A 17,701-nucleotide genomic window follows, 5' to 3' on the forward strand; every position below is an offset into this window, starting at 1 on the left:
TGTACAAAGGCATCAATTATTTACTGAACATCAGTGTGAGTCAGTGGAAGAGTTCTACATCTCTGGGCAGAATCCTAGCACCTGACACCCAATCAAGCACCTCTTTTCTCAACAGAAACCAGAAACTTAGGGTTAGAACTACTGAACTTCTAACAATAAAAGCACATTAGCTGCTTAAAACATGCATATATGTGTTGCAGCAGCAGACCCAACACTGAAAAGAGGCTCATTTAAAAAAGATAGCATTTGGGACACATCAATAAAGCAATAACTGCAGAGGGACAGGTAGTTAAAAACAACTACTGGCCGGAACCATGACCCCAGACCTGAATACACCTCAGGAAGGTTGATTCTGTATCCAAATGTGTCTCATGCCCATTTTGCCAAGGAATACCTGTTCTGCCTGTTTTTTTCTGGAATTAGAATGTGCTGTACCTTGCAGTTAGGGTGTTCTAGGATTTTCCTGAACTCCATCGTGCTACCTAAATGGCTTATGAGAACAAGGTAGGCTACCACAAAGAGACAGCGTAGGGAGCTCTGATCTGTGTCATCAAAGCCCAGCAGTCATTAAATAAATTGCACTCACACCACAAGAGTAATGAAATGTTTTATTTCATTTTATTCTCTTAAAGCTAGTGGTTTAATATCACCCCTTTTGCTCTGTGCATCCTATAATTCAGTTAACCATTTCTTGTGCTCGTGCAGTTATTTGGATTTACTGTGGAAATTTTTGCACACATAATTTCTAGCTTGTGTTAACGATTTTGTCACTATAATTTTCACACTTTGAATTAACTTCACTTTGCAGTTTTATCAGCTAATACACAACTACAGTAAAACAGCCGCCATGATTTTAAGCCATCATTCATTGCCAATGTTGAAAATGCTCATCACTTTTGGAAGTAATTTTGCATCTAGTGGTGGTTTCTTCTGGCTGCCAGGCTGCAGGAATTTCTTAATTGTGGGGATGTTGCTTATCCTTGCTTTAAAAGCCTGGAATGAGAAACAGTACAACATTTAACAGCAAAGAAATAACAGCAAAAGATACTTGGACCAGACATATGTTAATCATGTTTTAAAAAAGAGATCCTCTGGCCTGACCCTGCAATGAATTGTAAGTGAGCTGTGCAACAAAGCCCCATTGACTACAGGGAGGCTGTGTACAGGTGCAGGGTACTGTCCACCTGGGACTTATGATAGGATCATGGCCTCAGAGCCGGTTGAAATTTTCTTAAGAACTTTTTCCACTGAAAATTGGGCTTTTGACAGCAACTACAATTGTCCTGGAAACATTTCCTTGTCATCTAATGTTTCTGTGACACTGAGCCAGAAAGGGTTAAGCAACTAGCAGGCTACATGACCCAAATTCAGCCTTTACTAGTCACATACTTTTCTAATATATCTCTAATTAGGGCCATTCCACGTTAGATTGACTAGAGCTTTGAAATGCAAACCTGTATTGTTAGAGAATTAGAGGTAATACTAATTGTATGTGTTTACTTATATCTTGTTAGATGCTAACCATGTAAACAGATGATTCCTGTCTGTTACTATATTCTATTGATTCAGAGGTCACAAAGGTAATGGAACTTGGATGTAATAATATTGTCTATTGTTCGCTTTGAAGTTTGTAGAAAACTGTCGATGAACTGGTTAATGGATAATTACCTTATGCTGATGAATGCAACTAGTTACCTGTGCATACATAGAAAATAGGAGGTTTTACTTCAAAGCCCCAATGCTTCACCCAAGGAATGCCTGCTGTCAAGAGGCTGCCAGAGAACTATAAAAAGAAATTTATGGCCCTGATCTTGTATCTGAGTTCTGTTTAAGTTTCATCAGGGGAAATTTGAGTCATAAGACTGATGTCTGGATCACCCTGATATTGGACATTGGACTGTAACCTATGGAACTAATCCTGGAAGAACTATTGGCAATGTATGGTAACACCCATGGTTTCATGTTCTCTGCGTATATAAAATCATCCTACTGTAGTTTCCACTGCATGCATCCAGTGAAGTGGGCTGTAGCCCACGAAAGCTTATGCTCAAGTAAATTTGTTAGTCTCTAAGGTGCCATAAGTACTCCTGTTCTTTTTGCAGATACAGACTAACACAGCTACTACTCTGAAACCTGTCATTATACAAGACACTGAATTTAGCCGTGTCATAAATATAAAGGGAAGGGTAAACCCCTTTAAAATCCCTCCTGGCCAGAGGAAAACTCCTCTCACCTGTAAAGAGTTAAGAAGCTAAAGGTAACCTCGCTGACACCTGACCAAAATGACCAATGAGGAGACAAGATACTTTCAAAAGCTGGGAGGAGGGAGAGAAACAAAGGGTCTGTGTGTCTGTTGGTATGCTGCTTTTGCCGGGGATAGAACAGGAATGGAGTCTTAGAACTTTTAGTAAGTAATCTAGCTAGGTATGCATTAGATTATGATTTCTTTAAATGGCTGAGAAAAGAACTGTGCTGAATAGAATAACTATTTCTGTCTGTGTGTCTTTTTTGTAACTTAAGTTTTTGCCTAGAGGGATTCTCTGTTTTGAATCTAATTACCCTGTAAGGTATCTACCATCCTGATTTTACAGGGGTGATTCCTTTACTTCTATTTCTATTAAAAGTCTTCTTGTAAGAAAACTGAATGCTTTTTCATTGTTCTCAGATCCAAGGGTTTGGGTCTGTGATCACCTATGCAAATTGGTGAGGATTTTTACCAAACCTTTCCTAGGAAGTGGGGTGCAAGGGTTGGGAGGATTTTGGGGGGGAAAGACGTGTCCAAACTGCGTTTCCCAGTAAACCTACTTAGAGTTTGGTGGTGGCAGTGGATATTCCAAGGACAAAGGATAAAATTAATTTGTACCTTGGGGAAGTTTTAACCTAAGCTGGTAAAAGTAAGCTTAGGAGGTTTTCATGCAGGTCCCCACATCTGTACCCTAGAGTTCAGAGTGGGGGAGGAACCTTGACAAGACGTATGGAGTGGAAATCCATCAACTTCATGGAAAAAAAACTTGTACAGATACAGACATCTTCCTTTCCAAATGCAAACAGATGGACATCATACCAAAAGGACTGAAGGTAAAAAAATCCATTAAAATCTACATACCACACAGACTATGCTGACATATTGTCCACACTCTCAAAGAAACTGCGGAACCACCTGATCAACATCTGTCATAAATATAAAGGGAAGGGCAAACCCCTTTAAAATCCCTTCTGGCCAGAGGAAAACCCTTTCACCTGTAAAGGGTTAAGAAGCTAAAGGTAACCTCGCTGACACCTGACCAAAATGACCAATGTGGAGACAAGATACTTTCAAAGCTGGAGGGGCGGGGAGAGAAACAAAGGGTTCTCTGTGTGTGTGTTGCTTTTGCCGGGACCAGAGCAGGAATGCAGGTCAGAACTCCTGTAAAGGGTTAATAAGCAATCTAGTTAGATATGCGTTAGATTCTGTTTTGTTTAAATGGCTGATAAAATAAGCTGTGCTGAATGGAATGTACATTCCAGTTTGTGTCTTTTAGTAACTTAAGGTTTTGCCCAGAGGGATTCTCTAGGTTTTGAATCTGATTACCCTGTAAGGTATTTACCATCCTGATTTTACAGAGGTGATTCTTTTACTTTTTCTTCAATTAAAATTCTTCTTCTAAGAACCTGATTGCTTTTTCATTGTTCTTAAGATCCAAGGGTTTGGGTCTGTGTTCACCTATGCAAATTGGTGAGGATTTTTATCAAGCCTTCCCCAGGAAAGGGGGTGTAGGGCTTGGGGGGATTTTGGGGGGAAAGACGTTTCCAAGTGGGCACTTTCCCTGTTATATTTGTTAGATGCTTGGTGGTGGCAGCAATAAAGTCCAGGGACAAAAGGTAAAATAGTTTGTACCTTGGGGAATTTTTAACCTAAGCTGGTAAAAATAAGTGTAGGGGGTTTTTCATGCAGGTCCCCACATCTGTACCCTAGAGTTCAGAGTGGGGAAGGAACCTTGACAACATCCTATACAGCAAACAGGGAAATATTAAGAATGAGCTCTCAAAACTGGATACTCTCATAAAAAAAGCAACCTTCCACACAAACTTCTTCGTGGCTGGACTTTACAAAAACTAAACACACACTTTGCTTCTCTACAAAAGAAAAAGGACACTAACCTATCTAAACTACTACATGCCACAAGGGGTCACAACAGTGGTTCCCTTAACCCACCCAGCAATATTGTTAATCTGTCCAGCTATACTCTTAGCCCAGCAGAAGAATCTGTCCTATCTTGGGACCTCTCCTTCTGCTCCTCAATCCCCACGAACATGATACAGTTCTGTGGTGACCTAGAATCCTATTTTCCACGTCTCCGTCTTCCAACACACCTCTGAATAGCATACTAACCCACAGAGACCTTCCTACCAACACTACAAGAAGAAGGATTCTGGGTGGACTCCTCCTGAAGGTCGAAACAACAGACTGGACTTCTACATAGAGTGCTTCCTCTGACGTGCATGGGCTGAAACTGTGGAAAAGCAGCATCACTTGCCCTATAACCTCAGCCGTGCAGAACACAGTGCCATCCACAGCCTCAGAAACAACTCTGACATCATAATCAAAAAGGCTGACAAAAAAAGAGGTGCTGTCGTCATCATGAATAGGTCGGAATATGAACAAGAGACTGCTAGGCAGCTCTCCAACACCACAGTCTATGAGCCATTACCCTCTGAGGGTTACCAAAAGAAACTACAGCACTTGCTCAAGAAACTCCCTGAAAAAGCACAAGAGCAAATCCGCACAGACACACTCCTAGAACCCCGAGCAGGGGTATTTTATCTGCTACCCAAGATCCATAAACCTAGAAATCCTGGACGCCCTATCATCTCAGGCATTGGCACCCTTACAGCAGGATTGTCTGGCTATGTAGACTCCCTCGTCAGGCCCTATGCTACCAGCACTCCCAGCTATTGTTGAGACACCACTGACTTCCTGAGGAAACTACAATCCATCGGTGATCTTCCTGAAAACACCATCCTAGCCACTATGGATGTAGAAGCCCTCTACACCAACATTCCACATAAAGATGGACTACAAGCCGTCAGGAACAGTATCCCCGATAATGTCACGGCAAACCTGGTGGCTGAACTTTGAATTTGTCCTCACCCATAACTATTTCACATTTGGGGACAATGTATACCTTCAAATGAGCGGCACTGCTATGGGTACCCGCATGGCCCCACAGTATGCCAACATTTTTGTGGCTGACTTAGAACAACGCTTCCACAGCTCTCGTCCCCTAATGCCCCTACTCTACTTGCGCTATACTGATGACATCTTCATCATCTGGACCCATGGAAAAGAAGCTCTTGAGGAATGCCACCATGATTTCAACAATTTCCATCCCACCATCAACCTCAGCCTGGTCCAGTCCACACAAGAGATCCATTTCCTGGACACTACGGTGCTAATAAACGATGGTCACATAAACACCAGCCTATACCGGAAACCTACTGACCGCTATTCCTACCTACATGCCTCCAGCTTTCACCCTGACCACACCACATGATCCATCGTCTACAGCCAAGCTCTGCGATACAACCGCATTTGCTCCAACCCCTCAGACAGAGACAAACACCTACAAGATCTCTATCAAGCATTCTTACAACTACAATACCCGTCTGCGGAAGTGAAGAAACAGATTGATAGAGCCAGAAGAGTTCCCAGAAGTCACCTACTACAGGACAGGCCCAACAAAGAAAATAACAGAACGCCACTAGCCGTCACCTTCAGCCCCCAACTAAAACCCCTCCAACGTATTATCAAGGATCTACAACCTATCCTGAAGGATGACCCAACACTCTCACAAATCTTGGGAGACAGGCCAGTCCTTGCCTACAGACAGCCCCCCAACCTGAAGCGAATACTCACCAGCAACCACATACCACACAACAGAACCACTAACCCAGGAACCTATCCTTGCAACAAAGCCCGTTGCCAACTGTGCCCACATATCTATTCAGGGGACACCATCACAGGGCCTAATAACATCAGCCACACTATCAGAGGCTCGTTCACCTGCACATCTACCAACGTGATATGCCATCATGTGCCAGCAATGCCCCTCTGCCATGGGCATTGGCCAAACCGGACAGTCTCTACATAAAAGAATAAATGGACACAAATCAGATGTCAAGAATTAGAACATTCAAAATCCAGTCGGAGAACACTTCAATCTCTCTGGTCACTCGATTACAGACCTAAAAGTTGCAGTTCTTCAACAAAAAAAACTTCAAAAACAGACTCCAATGAGAGACTGCTGAATTGGAATTAATTTGCAAACTGGACACCATTAAATTAGGCTTGAATAAAGACTGGGAGTGGATGTGTCATTACACAAAGTAAAACTATTTCCCCATGTTTATTTTTTCCCCTGACTGTTCCTCACGTGTTCTTGTCAACTGTTGGAAATGGCCCATCTTGATCATCACTACAAAAGGTTTTTTTTCCTCTCCTGCTGGTAATAGCTCACCTTACCTGATCAGTCTCGTTATAGTGTGTATGGTAACACCCATTGTTTCATGTTCTCTGTGTATATAAAATCATCCTACTGTATTTTCCACTGCATGCATCTGATGAAGTGAGCTGTAGCCCACGAAAGCTTATGCTCAAATAAAATTGTTAGTCTAAGGTGCCACAAGTACTCCTGTTCTTTTTGCGGATACAGACTAACGCGGTTGCTACTCTGAAACATCTCTACTATGAAACTGACCTAAAAACTCTATTCATATCTCTATGTATAATGACCTTTTAACTTAGTGTCTCTTTTTTAAAAAAAAATCTTGGCTTAGTTAATAAGAATTGACTGTAAGTGTGTATTTGGGTAAGATCTGGAATATTCATTGACCTGGTGGGTAATGTGTCCACTCCTTTGGGATTGGTAGAACTTTATCTATGATGAACAAAATTTTAAGTAATCCTCATCATATTTGACTTGGCTGTGTGGGTGGGTGCCCAAGGCTGGGTTGCTTTAAGAGAACTGGGTTTTGGCTTCTGGGTCACCAGTAAGATGTCGTATAAGCTGTTTTGTTGCTGGCTTGGTGAATCAAAGTATTAGAATAAACCACCAGTTTAGGGGATCGTCTGCCCCATTCTTTGCACTTTGCCCTGATTGAGCAGTCTCACCATGGCCCACCTGGGGCACCAGTCACCGTTTCATTTTGACATTGTGGAGAAAACCCCACTTTTGCCTTCTTATTGTAACTTTTCCCCTCAACTCTGGAAAAAGGATGGACAAACGATTCTCTCCTCCCTCCTATCCCAATGTACACTAACTTTTTCTCCACCATTTTCTGGTACCATTTAAAAAAAAAAAATTTTAAAAAGTGGGATTTTCCCTGACCAAAACTAATTTTGTATAGAAACTTCTCATTGAACATATTTTCTTTTTTGAAGGAAATTCCTAACAGTTTTGCAAACGTTTCCCAACCAGCTCTACTGGCCCCAGACAGGTAAGGCCCAAAACTTAGATTCTTTTTTTAATAAAACAAAGTTTTACAAACCCTAATATAAATGTTTTAATACATTTTAAAATCTAATTCAATCAATTTTTTTGTTGGCATTTAGACCCACCCTGGCTGTGTTTACAACCAAAATATGGCAACTTTGCATGAGAGTGGAGGAAGCAGTTGTTGGAGCTGGCAAAGGAAAGCTGTGGAAGGAAGTGCAGTGGAAGTACTAGGAACCTTTAATCTGAGCTGTTCCTAAGCACCATGTTAGCACAATGTTGGTGCTGGAGGACTGAGAATTCAAGGAAGCACGCAGTAATTTGTAGGCCAGTAGGCACTCCTTGGGATGATCTAGCCCTGCAGGCATCTCAGGCCCATTTAAGGAACTCTATGAATACTGTTTGGTTTCTTTGAAGGAGAATTACCATATTTCTAGTTAACTGTTCTATTCTGATTCTAAGAGAACCAAGTGATGGTTATGATATTGCAATCCACCAAATTCAGATCGCATTGCAAATCTAATTTTTCTCTAACGTTTGAGGGGATTCAAAACCAAAGTTTCTCTTCTATCAGATGAGGGCTTTGAAAGGTAGAGACAAATCCAAACTTCACAGCTTGGACCTAGATCCAATTTTTTCCAGAGCTCACAGAGGTTCAGATCTACTGTTTTAGATCAGGCTCATTTCTCAATGCAAGGCAAAGCACTGATTGGGCTGGATGCTGCTTTTGTTTACACCAATATAAATCAAGAGTGGCTCCACAGATGCTCTTGTACCTAGTCCGGTGTAAAAGTGGTATAACAGAGAGCAGAATCAGGTGTTCTGTATCTTTATCTCAATGCTATTTAAATCAAGCCAAATTCATCCCACCTCCATTGGCTTCAGGGATTAATCTGACCCCATATTCTTATACTACATAACATGATTTGTTCAGTAACAGTTTTTAATTTAGGCAATATCCGAAACACTTGTACATGTTTAAGAGCCAGATCATCAGCTTGTGTAAAGCAACATAGCTCCATTGACTTCAATGAGGATCTGTCCCTACACATTTCATTGCCTGTTAGAGATATTAATTCTTTTACCTGTAAGACAGGGAATTTGGAGAGTATATCAGGCTTACACTCTTCTGCCATTAGAATGGTTTCAAGCAGCTGTACATCTGCCCTGGTGAATCGGTTGCCAACAAGAAAATCCTGTCCATGGTCTTTCAAAGCCTACAGGACAGGAGACAATGAATTTATGCATATAAATGAGACATTCTGTGCTCTGGATAAATACATAAAGTTAAGCCTAATCTGACATTTCAAAATCACATCTAGGTCTGTGTAAGAGTTACCCTTGAAAGGAAGCAATACAAAATACAGCATTGTTTGAACAATTAGAAAACTCAATTTCACCATTGTGGTAGGCCTTATTCAAACTAATACAGCTGTGGGTGTGACAGGAAGGTATGGTCTCTGATAGTAGGAGTTTTTTTAAATCTGTAGCTCTTATGATCACAGCTGAAATGGGCTGGGCATGGGGATTTACTAGTCTCTTTCTATGGTCCTCCTCAATGCAAGAGTGACCAGGCTCAGAAACCATTTGAAATAAGTGACCTTAAGCAATTCCAGCTAATAGTTTTACTGACAGTGCAGACAAAGCATAATCCTTAAAAAAAAAAAAAAAAACCCACAAACATTTTATAGACCAGGTGGGAAGACACATTCTTTTAACAGTTAATAATAATAATACTGTATAGTGTGCCATAGGTGTGCACAGGTGCCAACTGAATATTGATCTTAAAATGTTTGCACAAGGCAGTTTCCAAACACTATCAATGGTGCGGTGCAGACAAGGCACATCTGATGGAGCCTCCTGAGACTCCGTGCAACACGATAGTTATTCCAAATAGCTGTAGGGGGTTCACAAGAAACTTAGAGAATCCCAAGCCACTACGACTTTCTCAGGTCAGTGAACAGTAGAATATATTGGACACCTTCACCTATTCCTGCACATTTCGCACCCTTCTCTCCTTCCTCCCCAGTAAGGGGTGAATTTGGTGTTGGGCTTCAAGAACAGACCTGGCATTGGATAACTATGTAAAGCTTCCAACTAGCACTTGGCTCCCCACACTGGGTGTGCTACAAGCAGAACTGTAATGTACTTTATATAGCACGTACATTGTACAGACAGCACCATGTGCCAAGAATACCTCAGGAAGACACCTAGCACAGAAGAGATGCTGATGCTACCTTGGCATCTAACAAAGTCTCTCTTAAAGGGGTTTACTAAAAGATGTCACTGGAAATTTGGAGTACAAAAATTATCCTGGCTCTTGTGCAGCTTTGCCATTATGAGGCTAAGAAAATTCCATCAAGCAAGCTCATAAATTTATACTTGCCTTAAATAGTTCTTCCATGGGCACTCTAAATATATCTGTTCTCATACAATACAGGCTGAATGTGCATTTACTAGCATAGATCCAGGAAATATTATCAAGTGACCAATACTTCAATGGGTGTAAATTGTTGCCTTGCTGTCACATACCTTTTCGTATACAGGGAAGTACCTGGTTGTGGCCTTCTCAATGATTGAGGCAAGATGCTTTGCCTTTGCCTCCGGTGGCTGGAGAGGATGATGCATAATAATTTCATTCAGATCCATTGTTGCTTCCACATACATATCAATCCTGAAAGGCAAAGTGTGTTCACATTGGTTTGAATAACTAGTATTCATATAGATTCCAGCAGTGAAATAACTCCAGGGTCAGGAGGCTTACCACTGACCAATTTGTATTTGCTGTTTAAAACACACACACACACACACACACAAAAACAAAAAGCACCAATAGATATAAGACATCACCTCCTTTTTCAGAGATGGTTGGAATCATCTATATTAAAGACAGAGCAAATATTTTCATACTTAGCTTCTAAAAGTTAAGCATAGCTATCTAAATCACCCAAATCTCTATTTAGGTACCTAAGTGAAATCAGTGAGAGGGCAAGATCTAATATTAGTGACACACAATGTTTCCCGTTAAGAATTAAGTTGGGACATCACTTTAGCTATAAGTGATATTTGTATCCATAGCCACTAGACCATCATACAACAATACAATTTATTTGCCCTTGCTAATTAATCAGAGGAGTTTGGGGACACATAGGGAGAGTTCTCCATCTGCACGAGCATCCTTCCCCTAAATATGCAGTTCATGGGGACAAAGGGCAGGGATTTCCTGGCTCTTAGCTTGCAAGAACTATGTGCTGCTTGCACCTGTGGGAGACAAGACCAACAGTCTTCCTGGAAATGGAGAATGATATTAGGAGAAATTCTGACCTCTGCAGCTACAGTACATTTGTTATCTGACTGGCTGGGTTTTGAAAACTGCAGTGACCTCTGATGAGCTAATCAAGATGAACTCACATGTACTTTTCTGCATCTCTCTAATCTAATCTAGTTATTTAACATTGTTCCAGACCTTAGTATTGTTGACCTTGGCTGGAGGTAAACAGAAATGTGCTGGCTCATCATATAATTTATCAGGATGTTTCCCCCTTGTACTGCACATAGCAATAAAAAAATAATTATTCTATCAGAAAAAGGTAGTGCTGTTACAGTACAGTGCTCTCTCCTTCAGGTCCTTCCCATAGAGATTGTGTTTCCCTGCTATGTAGTTGAGAATGGCTCTGGTCTGCACCATCTTCATTCCATCAATTTCCACCATGGGCACTTGTTGAAACAGCAGATATCCATCTTTTAAAAGAAAGGTGAGACGTATGACTCAAATAAATTACAGTCTCTCTCCCCAAACTATTATCATTGCCGTGGAGTTGAGAAAACCTCTAACTTGCTATTTTCTTTTTAAGTTGAGGGTCTTTTATCTTATACTGTGAAGTGAAAGAAGTTTACAGTAAAATGTGAATGCTATTTCTTGTGGAAAAGGGTAAACATTCTAATAGCTTGGATTATAACAATAAACTTCTTAGAATAGCTGCAAATCCAATAACGTCTCCAAAATAAAACCTTTAACAGTGATTCAAAGGGACAAATGGTGCATTGTGTAGTTTACTCAGGTAAAGTTCCCACTGAGGTCAATAGGGGAAGACTGAAGGATTTGGCCCCTAAGAAAACTTTTATCATGCTCCATATGAACTTTCCAAAATAATAACTTTTTATACAATGTCTTTAATCTGACCATCTCAAAACACTGTACCAAGCAAACTATAGAGTAACATATGTTACTCTTATAAAACTGGTTTAATAGAGCGGAGGTTGGTGTCCAATATTTGAGTGAAACAAAATGGTCTTACTGCAATGTCAATTATGATTCACCATGTTCATGAACCAGTCCAGATTTTTCTTTTTAAAAGACAATTACATTTTCAAGAATTCCACATTAGGATCCACAAACAGTTCTAATAAAAAAAAAAAAAAAAACCCACCACTCACCCTGCTGTAACTTTAAAAGATCTTCCCTTGTTTCACAGAATTGTTCTTCAAACTGGAAAACAAATGGGTAAAAAAAGAGAGAAAAGAGTCTCATTGTTACTCCATGTGTTAGGTTAGGAATCACTTGAGAAAATAATGATTAATAGAGTATTTGTTTTTAGAATTTTTCACGTAAAAAGAAGCTGAAGACTTTAAAATATTCTGTATTTAGATAAAATCCTGCCTCTGTCCCGTTCTCCCTTTACGCTTAATTAAAATGCCTTTTGTATAGGAGCCTGTGTTAGATTGTGACTATCCCTTCCCAGGTGTGCAAAGTGACCAGAGAGCAAAACAAACTCTCTTCTGTGCAAGAGGCAGCCACAATGTTCTTGCACTCATGACAGGCAATGACTGGGGTGTCTAAGCTCCCCGTGGTGGGCTGAAAGGAGAGCCAAGCATGCGGGAGGAGGGAGAGCACACACAGTAGCTGTTGGGCTATTCTGTGACTTTTTTCCCACAACACATGGCAAGGGAAGAGAAAGGGTTGTGCAGCAGCAAGAATCCCCAGAGGCTTCCTGGCTGACTGCCAACTGGCATGTCAGAGCAGCCATGCGGCATGTCTTCCAGAGGTAACATGGAAAGCAATTAGTTTCACAAGATACTTACTAATATTAGTATCATGTCGGGCATAGAGGTCCCAGCCCCACAATGATAGGCATATGGTCTCCATCTTGGCCAATATCAGGCGCTGAAATGGGGACTTTCAGAATTGGAAGCATGCATCTCTATAGCTTGAGGTAAAGGGTCAGGCTCTACAGGTGAAGCTGTGAAAGACTCATGTCCTCTGTGGACTGGGAACAGAGGGGGGACATATAAAACGCTGACTACAATGGTCGTCAGTAAGTATAGAACCTGGGCCCTACTATTTGACCTAATGGAGCAGCTCCATTAACTGTAATTATGTCTCATTGTCACCAGGGAAAGCAAGTAAAGGGAGACACGATCACACATCTAGTCATAAGTTTACATGCTGGCTGTATAGTCACTTGTATACCTCCGGTTCTGGGCACTGCATTTCGGGAAAGATGTGGACAAATTGGAGAAAGTCCAGAGAAGAGCAACAAAAATGATTAAAGGTCTAGCAAACATGACCTATGAGAGAAGATTGAAAAAATTGGGTTTGTTTAGTCTGGAAAAGAGAAGACTGAGAGGGGACATGAATCTGATGATAGTTTTCAAGTACATAAAAGGTTGTTACAAAGAGGAGGGAGAAAAAATTGTTCTTCTTAACCTCTGAGGATAGGACAAGGAGCAATGGGCTTAAATTGCAGCAAGGGAGGTTTAGGTTGGACATTAGGAAAAAGTTCCTATCAGGGTATTTAAGCACTGGAATAAATTGCCTAGGGAGGTTGTGGAATCTCCATCATTGGAGATTTTTAAGAGTAGGTTAAACAAACACACACCTGTCAGGAATGGTCTAGATAATACTTAGTCCTGCCATGAGTGCAGGGGACTGGACTAGATGACCTCTTGAGGTTCCTTCCAGTCCTATGATTCTATGTGCAATGAGTTCTGAACTAATGACTTAAAATGGTCACATTTGTAATATGGAACAGTCATTTCCACCAATTTATGCATTGCCAACTTGGTTTCTTTAACTTGGTTTCTTTCTATAAAATAGAAACGAACCTCAACTCCAGCTGCTGCCAACAGCCACCGTATCGTTTCCATTCGGCCTCTTCCATTGAAATAGTACAGTTTGGGTTTCCCAGCCATGCTTCCAAGTGTCTGGCTTCCTGTTAAATTAAATAAAGGAAAAGATTTCAAAGAATCAACACAAGAGAGATCACTGTCTGTGACTCAGGAAGTCAGCACTGCATTCTCAAGTCTCCCTGCTCATTGTATTTAATATATCTGCATTTCCCAAGCACCTGTCACTAGGGCTTCTACTTGCTACAATTATATAAATAAAATATAATAATAATGCTGGCTATAAAACAAACAAACAAACAAACCACTGAGGACCAGACAGGAGCAGTAGCTTTTCTCAGAATGCTGGAATTCTTCTCTCTCAATGCTGGACCAAAAGGCTCAGAAAGGCACTCACTGATGGAGGGATTTGTAGCTAAATGCTAGAACCACAGGCTTAGAAAAGCACCTGGTAATATTGTGGGGAGGGGGTTGCATTACCATAGATGCTGAAATAAAGGCCTATAACATCTCAGGTTAGGGAACCTTTCCTTCTTTTTTCTGTTCCCTTCTCTCTTTCCCTGTGTTGGTTGTCGCCTCCACCCACCCCAAAGCGAAGCTGGCTGGCTAGCTCCCTGCCCTATTGCTGCTCCTGTTGTCTCATGGAGAGAAACTCATTTAAATGGACTGAAATGCCATGAGATCAACTGCTTTTTGTGAGATTTTTGCCATTTGGGACCAATATCAGGAACGTAGCCTTGTAAGATTTTGTCCAATCCCAAATCAGAAGTGGGTAAGGGCTCCATGAGGACCACTGGATACAGTTTTATTCATTCCCTAACAGCTGTGAAGAGTTCTGCTAAAAGATCCTAATCATACAAAACTCCTGTGCAATGAGCTGAATGTCAACACTGTTGTTTTAAAGTCAACAAAAGGAAGTAAACTAAAACTAAAGTTCAACTAAAACTGAAGTTCAGATTAAGCAATGAAACATGAAATATTTGTCCCAGGAGACTAGACTAAAGAGCAAACTGAATAAGTTACGCAATGGGATTAGAAGCTGTTGCAATGCTGGACTCTGGGAAGGAACCTATATGTTCTTTTTGCAAACTATAATATCCGCCAGCAGAAAGGATTTACTATAGGTTGAGGGGAAAGAGAGGTGATTCCAAAGAGTATAAATATAAACATTAATGGCCTGACGATCAGAGAAGCTGCTCTGAAAGTGCCATTGTGGAACTTGCTTGACCTTCAATCTTCTTTTAGCTCCTAATCTCAAGGGACAATTTACTGTGTCATTAATCAGTTAGTGGGAGTTGTTTTGCTGCTCAGCGCCTTTGATAATCTGACCTTTATTTTAAAAAACAGATGAAATGTTATCCATGGTATGTGAAAGCCTCACTTTTTTATGAATTTGCCACCTATGGTGATAGTTATCTGTAAGTCATTCAAACAGCTGCTCTCAAACTGCAGTCTGTGGTTACAGGATACTAACTCTCCTTGTTTCCACCTGCTAATCCAGGTGATAACATTAAATACGCATGAAATACCTTTCTAGTATAACTTTTTCATGCAAGCAATTGCTGTCCTTGCACCTGGAATGTTATGCAATTACAAATGGGAAGGGTGTGTATGTGTGTGTGCAATACACCCCGGTAAAATATGGTGCACACTGAAAAGTTTGAGAACGCTTGCATTAAAACAACTAAAATGTAACTCTGTGACTATTTTAAAGCCCAATTTATTTCAGTCCTAATTAGCAGAGTGCTTTATGACTGAGAAACTCTCAAAATACTGTGCAGATGACACCAAATATCATTATGACCCTTTTACGTAGAGGGGAACTGAGGTATGTATGGACCTTTCCCAAGACCACCCAGCAAATCAACGTCATAGGCATATAAGAATGGCCATAATGGATCTGACCAATGGTCCATCTAACCTTGTATCCTATCTTCCAACAGTGGTCAATACCAGGTGCTTCAGAGGGAAATGAACAGAACAGGCAATCATTGACTGATCCATCCCCTGTTACTCAGTCCTAGCTTCTAGCAATCAGAGGCTAGGGACACCCAGAGCATGGGGTTGCATCCCTAACCATCTTGGCTAATACTCACTGATGGACCGATCCTCCATGAATTTATCAAAAAAAAAATATATATATATATAAAACAACAGTCTCCTGATTCCTAATTCAGGGTCCAACCACTGGACCACATTATCTCCCAGTAAGTGCCATTTAAAAATAGAACATGCATGTAACAGCATGCTAGTTCATAGTAGTATAATTAGTTATGTCTAGTGCTCATTAAGCTATTATGATATTTTTCATCACTTCTATTGGTAACACATTTCTGTAAATACTTATGAAGTGTAAAACTCTTACATGTAACAAAAATCAGAACAGTGGGACCGATCCTCAACCAGTGAAGTCAAGGGAATGATAATGATTTGTACCAACTAAGGATTTGACCCTGTGTTTTCATTAAGTTTTAAGTGTAGTAGTGAGGAGGAAATTAAAATACTATAAATAGAACACTGTTCCTTCAGCATTTTCTCTAATAATTTTGCTTTCACCTCAAGATGTCTCAGATACTTGCAGCATGTTATATAAACATAGTGTTCTTTAGCATGTTGCCACACCTCAGAGAATGACCAGAATAAATTTGCAGAAAAAGTCCCCCACAAAATGCTTTATTCTAACCAGAAAGCTGTGGTGTGTGCTGTATACTTTGGTAAACCTTCAGCTATTCACCAAACTAGACTTTTCCCTGTTTTATAACTAAAGGAACTTCTGACAGTAAAGACTCAGAAGAGACCCTCCTTAGACACATTTTCTCTAGTAGCCATTTTGTTGTAGTTGCAGAAAAGAAAGTCTAAAGCAAAATGATATTGTCCTACCTTCTGCATTCAATTAAAAGATCTGTTTCACCAGTCCCAGCTGCCTCCTGTGTCCTCAGGAAGGTATTATGGTATTTGTTATGGAGGAGTTCAGCTCTTTTTTATTTGATCATTTTAGATTATCTCCTTACCTCCTCTGCTCTGTCAGCCAGCTTGTACAGCAGCAAGGAGAGTCCAGTGAAAAAACTTTCTTCATTCCAAGTTTGAATTCCTGTTATTGCTGCCTCTCCCCCTTGCTCCTTCCCCTCCCTCAGCTTGTGCTCCCAAACTGTATCCATGCTAGCCTCTCTTTTCAGAAAAATGTCCAGCACTGAAGAAGTAATCAATTTAATTTGCAGCAAAGGAAATGTAGATTAAATGTAGAAATTTTTTCCTAATATCTGAGGATAATTAAGAGCTGGAACAGGGAGGTTGAGGAATCCCTGGCCTTGGAGGTTTTTAAGAACAGGTTAGACAAACACCTCTCAGGGATGGCCTAGGCATTCTTAATCCTGCCTCATGGCAGGGTGGAGGATGGACTAGATGAGCTCTTGAGGTCCCTTCTAGCCCTATGTTTCTATCATGGCTAACACCAGTTCAGGCTCCACCAGCAGGAGCAACAGTGTGAGCGCTAGTGTAGATAGAGCTATAGGCAATCACCAGCGTTTTTAGCACTGTGTCATCTCACTCTGCTGAGAGCAGGTCTACCTGATTCGATGGAAAAAAATGCTGGCAGCACCTACTCTATGCTAGCTCTCCCATAATAGCTAATGCCATGGCAACAATGGAGCTGAAATGGTGTTAGGAACAAATGCCCAGCGTTCACTTTGCCTTCAGAAATGCCATGTCTTGATCCTCCCTGAAATCATTATTTTTTTCCTTTCTCCTCTTAACCCTTCTGACGTCTGGATTCCCCTTTTCTCCCTGTGCTACAGCGAGCAGTTGAACAGCACCCGAGCTACTTTAATGCACATCAGGCTTATCATACGGAAAGTTAGCGCAACAATTCTATTAATATTTAATCCATTAGACCCATTCACTAAAGTTACTTTCAAACCGTTTGGTCAACTCCCTGTACATTTACATTTCTAAAACTCAGTACTAACCTCTGTGACTCCTGATCCAATCCAAACTCTTCTTGAATAAGAAATCGTGCCTTTGAGTTATAAGGTTTTGTAGCTCCACCTACTGGGAGGTGAATCCAATTTTGTCCAATAGGTAAAGGAAATGCCCACTGTTAAACA

General features: G+C 40.8%; 1 protein-coding gene and 1 long non-coding RNA gene across 4 annotated transcripts; one reads left to right on the plus strand and one right to left on the minus strand.

Annotated features, from left to right (window-relative positions):
- Positions 1–595: 595 nt before the first annotated feature.
- On the minus strand, positions 596–17,701 carry LOC102932496 (glutathione S-transferase). 3 transcript variants are annotated; one of them, XM_037894205.2, is made up of 7 exons: positions 17,564–17,701; positions 13,578–13,684; positions 11,910–11,961; positions 11,081–11,213; positions 10,005–10,146; positions 8,558–8,689; positions 596–993 (listed from the first exon to the last, which is right to left on the minus strand). In XM_037894205.2, exons 2-7 carry the CDS (start codon positions 13,662–13,664, stop codon positions 862–864), a joined length of 678 nt encoding a protein of 225 aa, XP_037750133.1. In that variant the 5' UTR covers positions 13,665–13,684; positions 17,564–17,701; the 3' UTR covers positions 596–861. The 3 variants fall into 3 exon arrangements, with proteins under 3 accessions (XP_037750133.1, XP_027673212.2, XP_037750134.1); XM_027817411.3 differs by lacking the exon at positions 17,564–17,701 and adding an exon at positions 16,610–16,749; XM_037894206.2 differs by lacking the exon at positions 17,564–17,701 and adding an exon at positions 16,479–16,615.
- Positions 2,339–10,266, plus strand: LOC122464953. Its single transcript, XR_006289417.1, has 3 exons — positions 2,339–2,407; positions 7,421–7,476; positions 7,592–10,266. It is a non-coding gene; the product is annotated as an uncharacterized LOC122464953 (long non-coding RNA).

The sequence above is a fragment of the Chelonia mydas genome, chromosome 3 (assembly GCF_015237465.2).
Source record: "Chelonia mydas isolate rCheMyd1 chromosome 3, rCheMyd1.pri.v2, whole genome shotgun sequence".
NCBI lineage: Eukaryota > Metazoa > Chordata > Testudines > Cheloniidae > Chelonia > Chelonia mydas.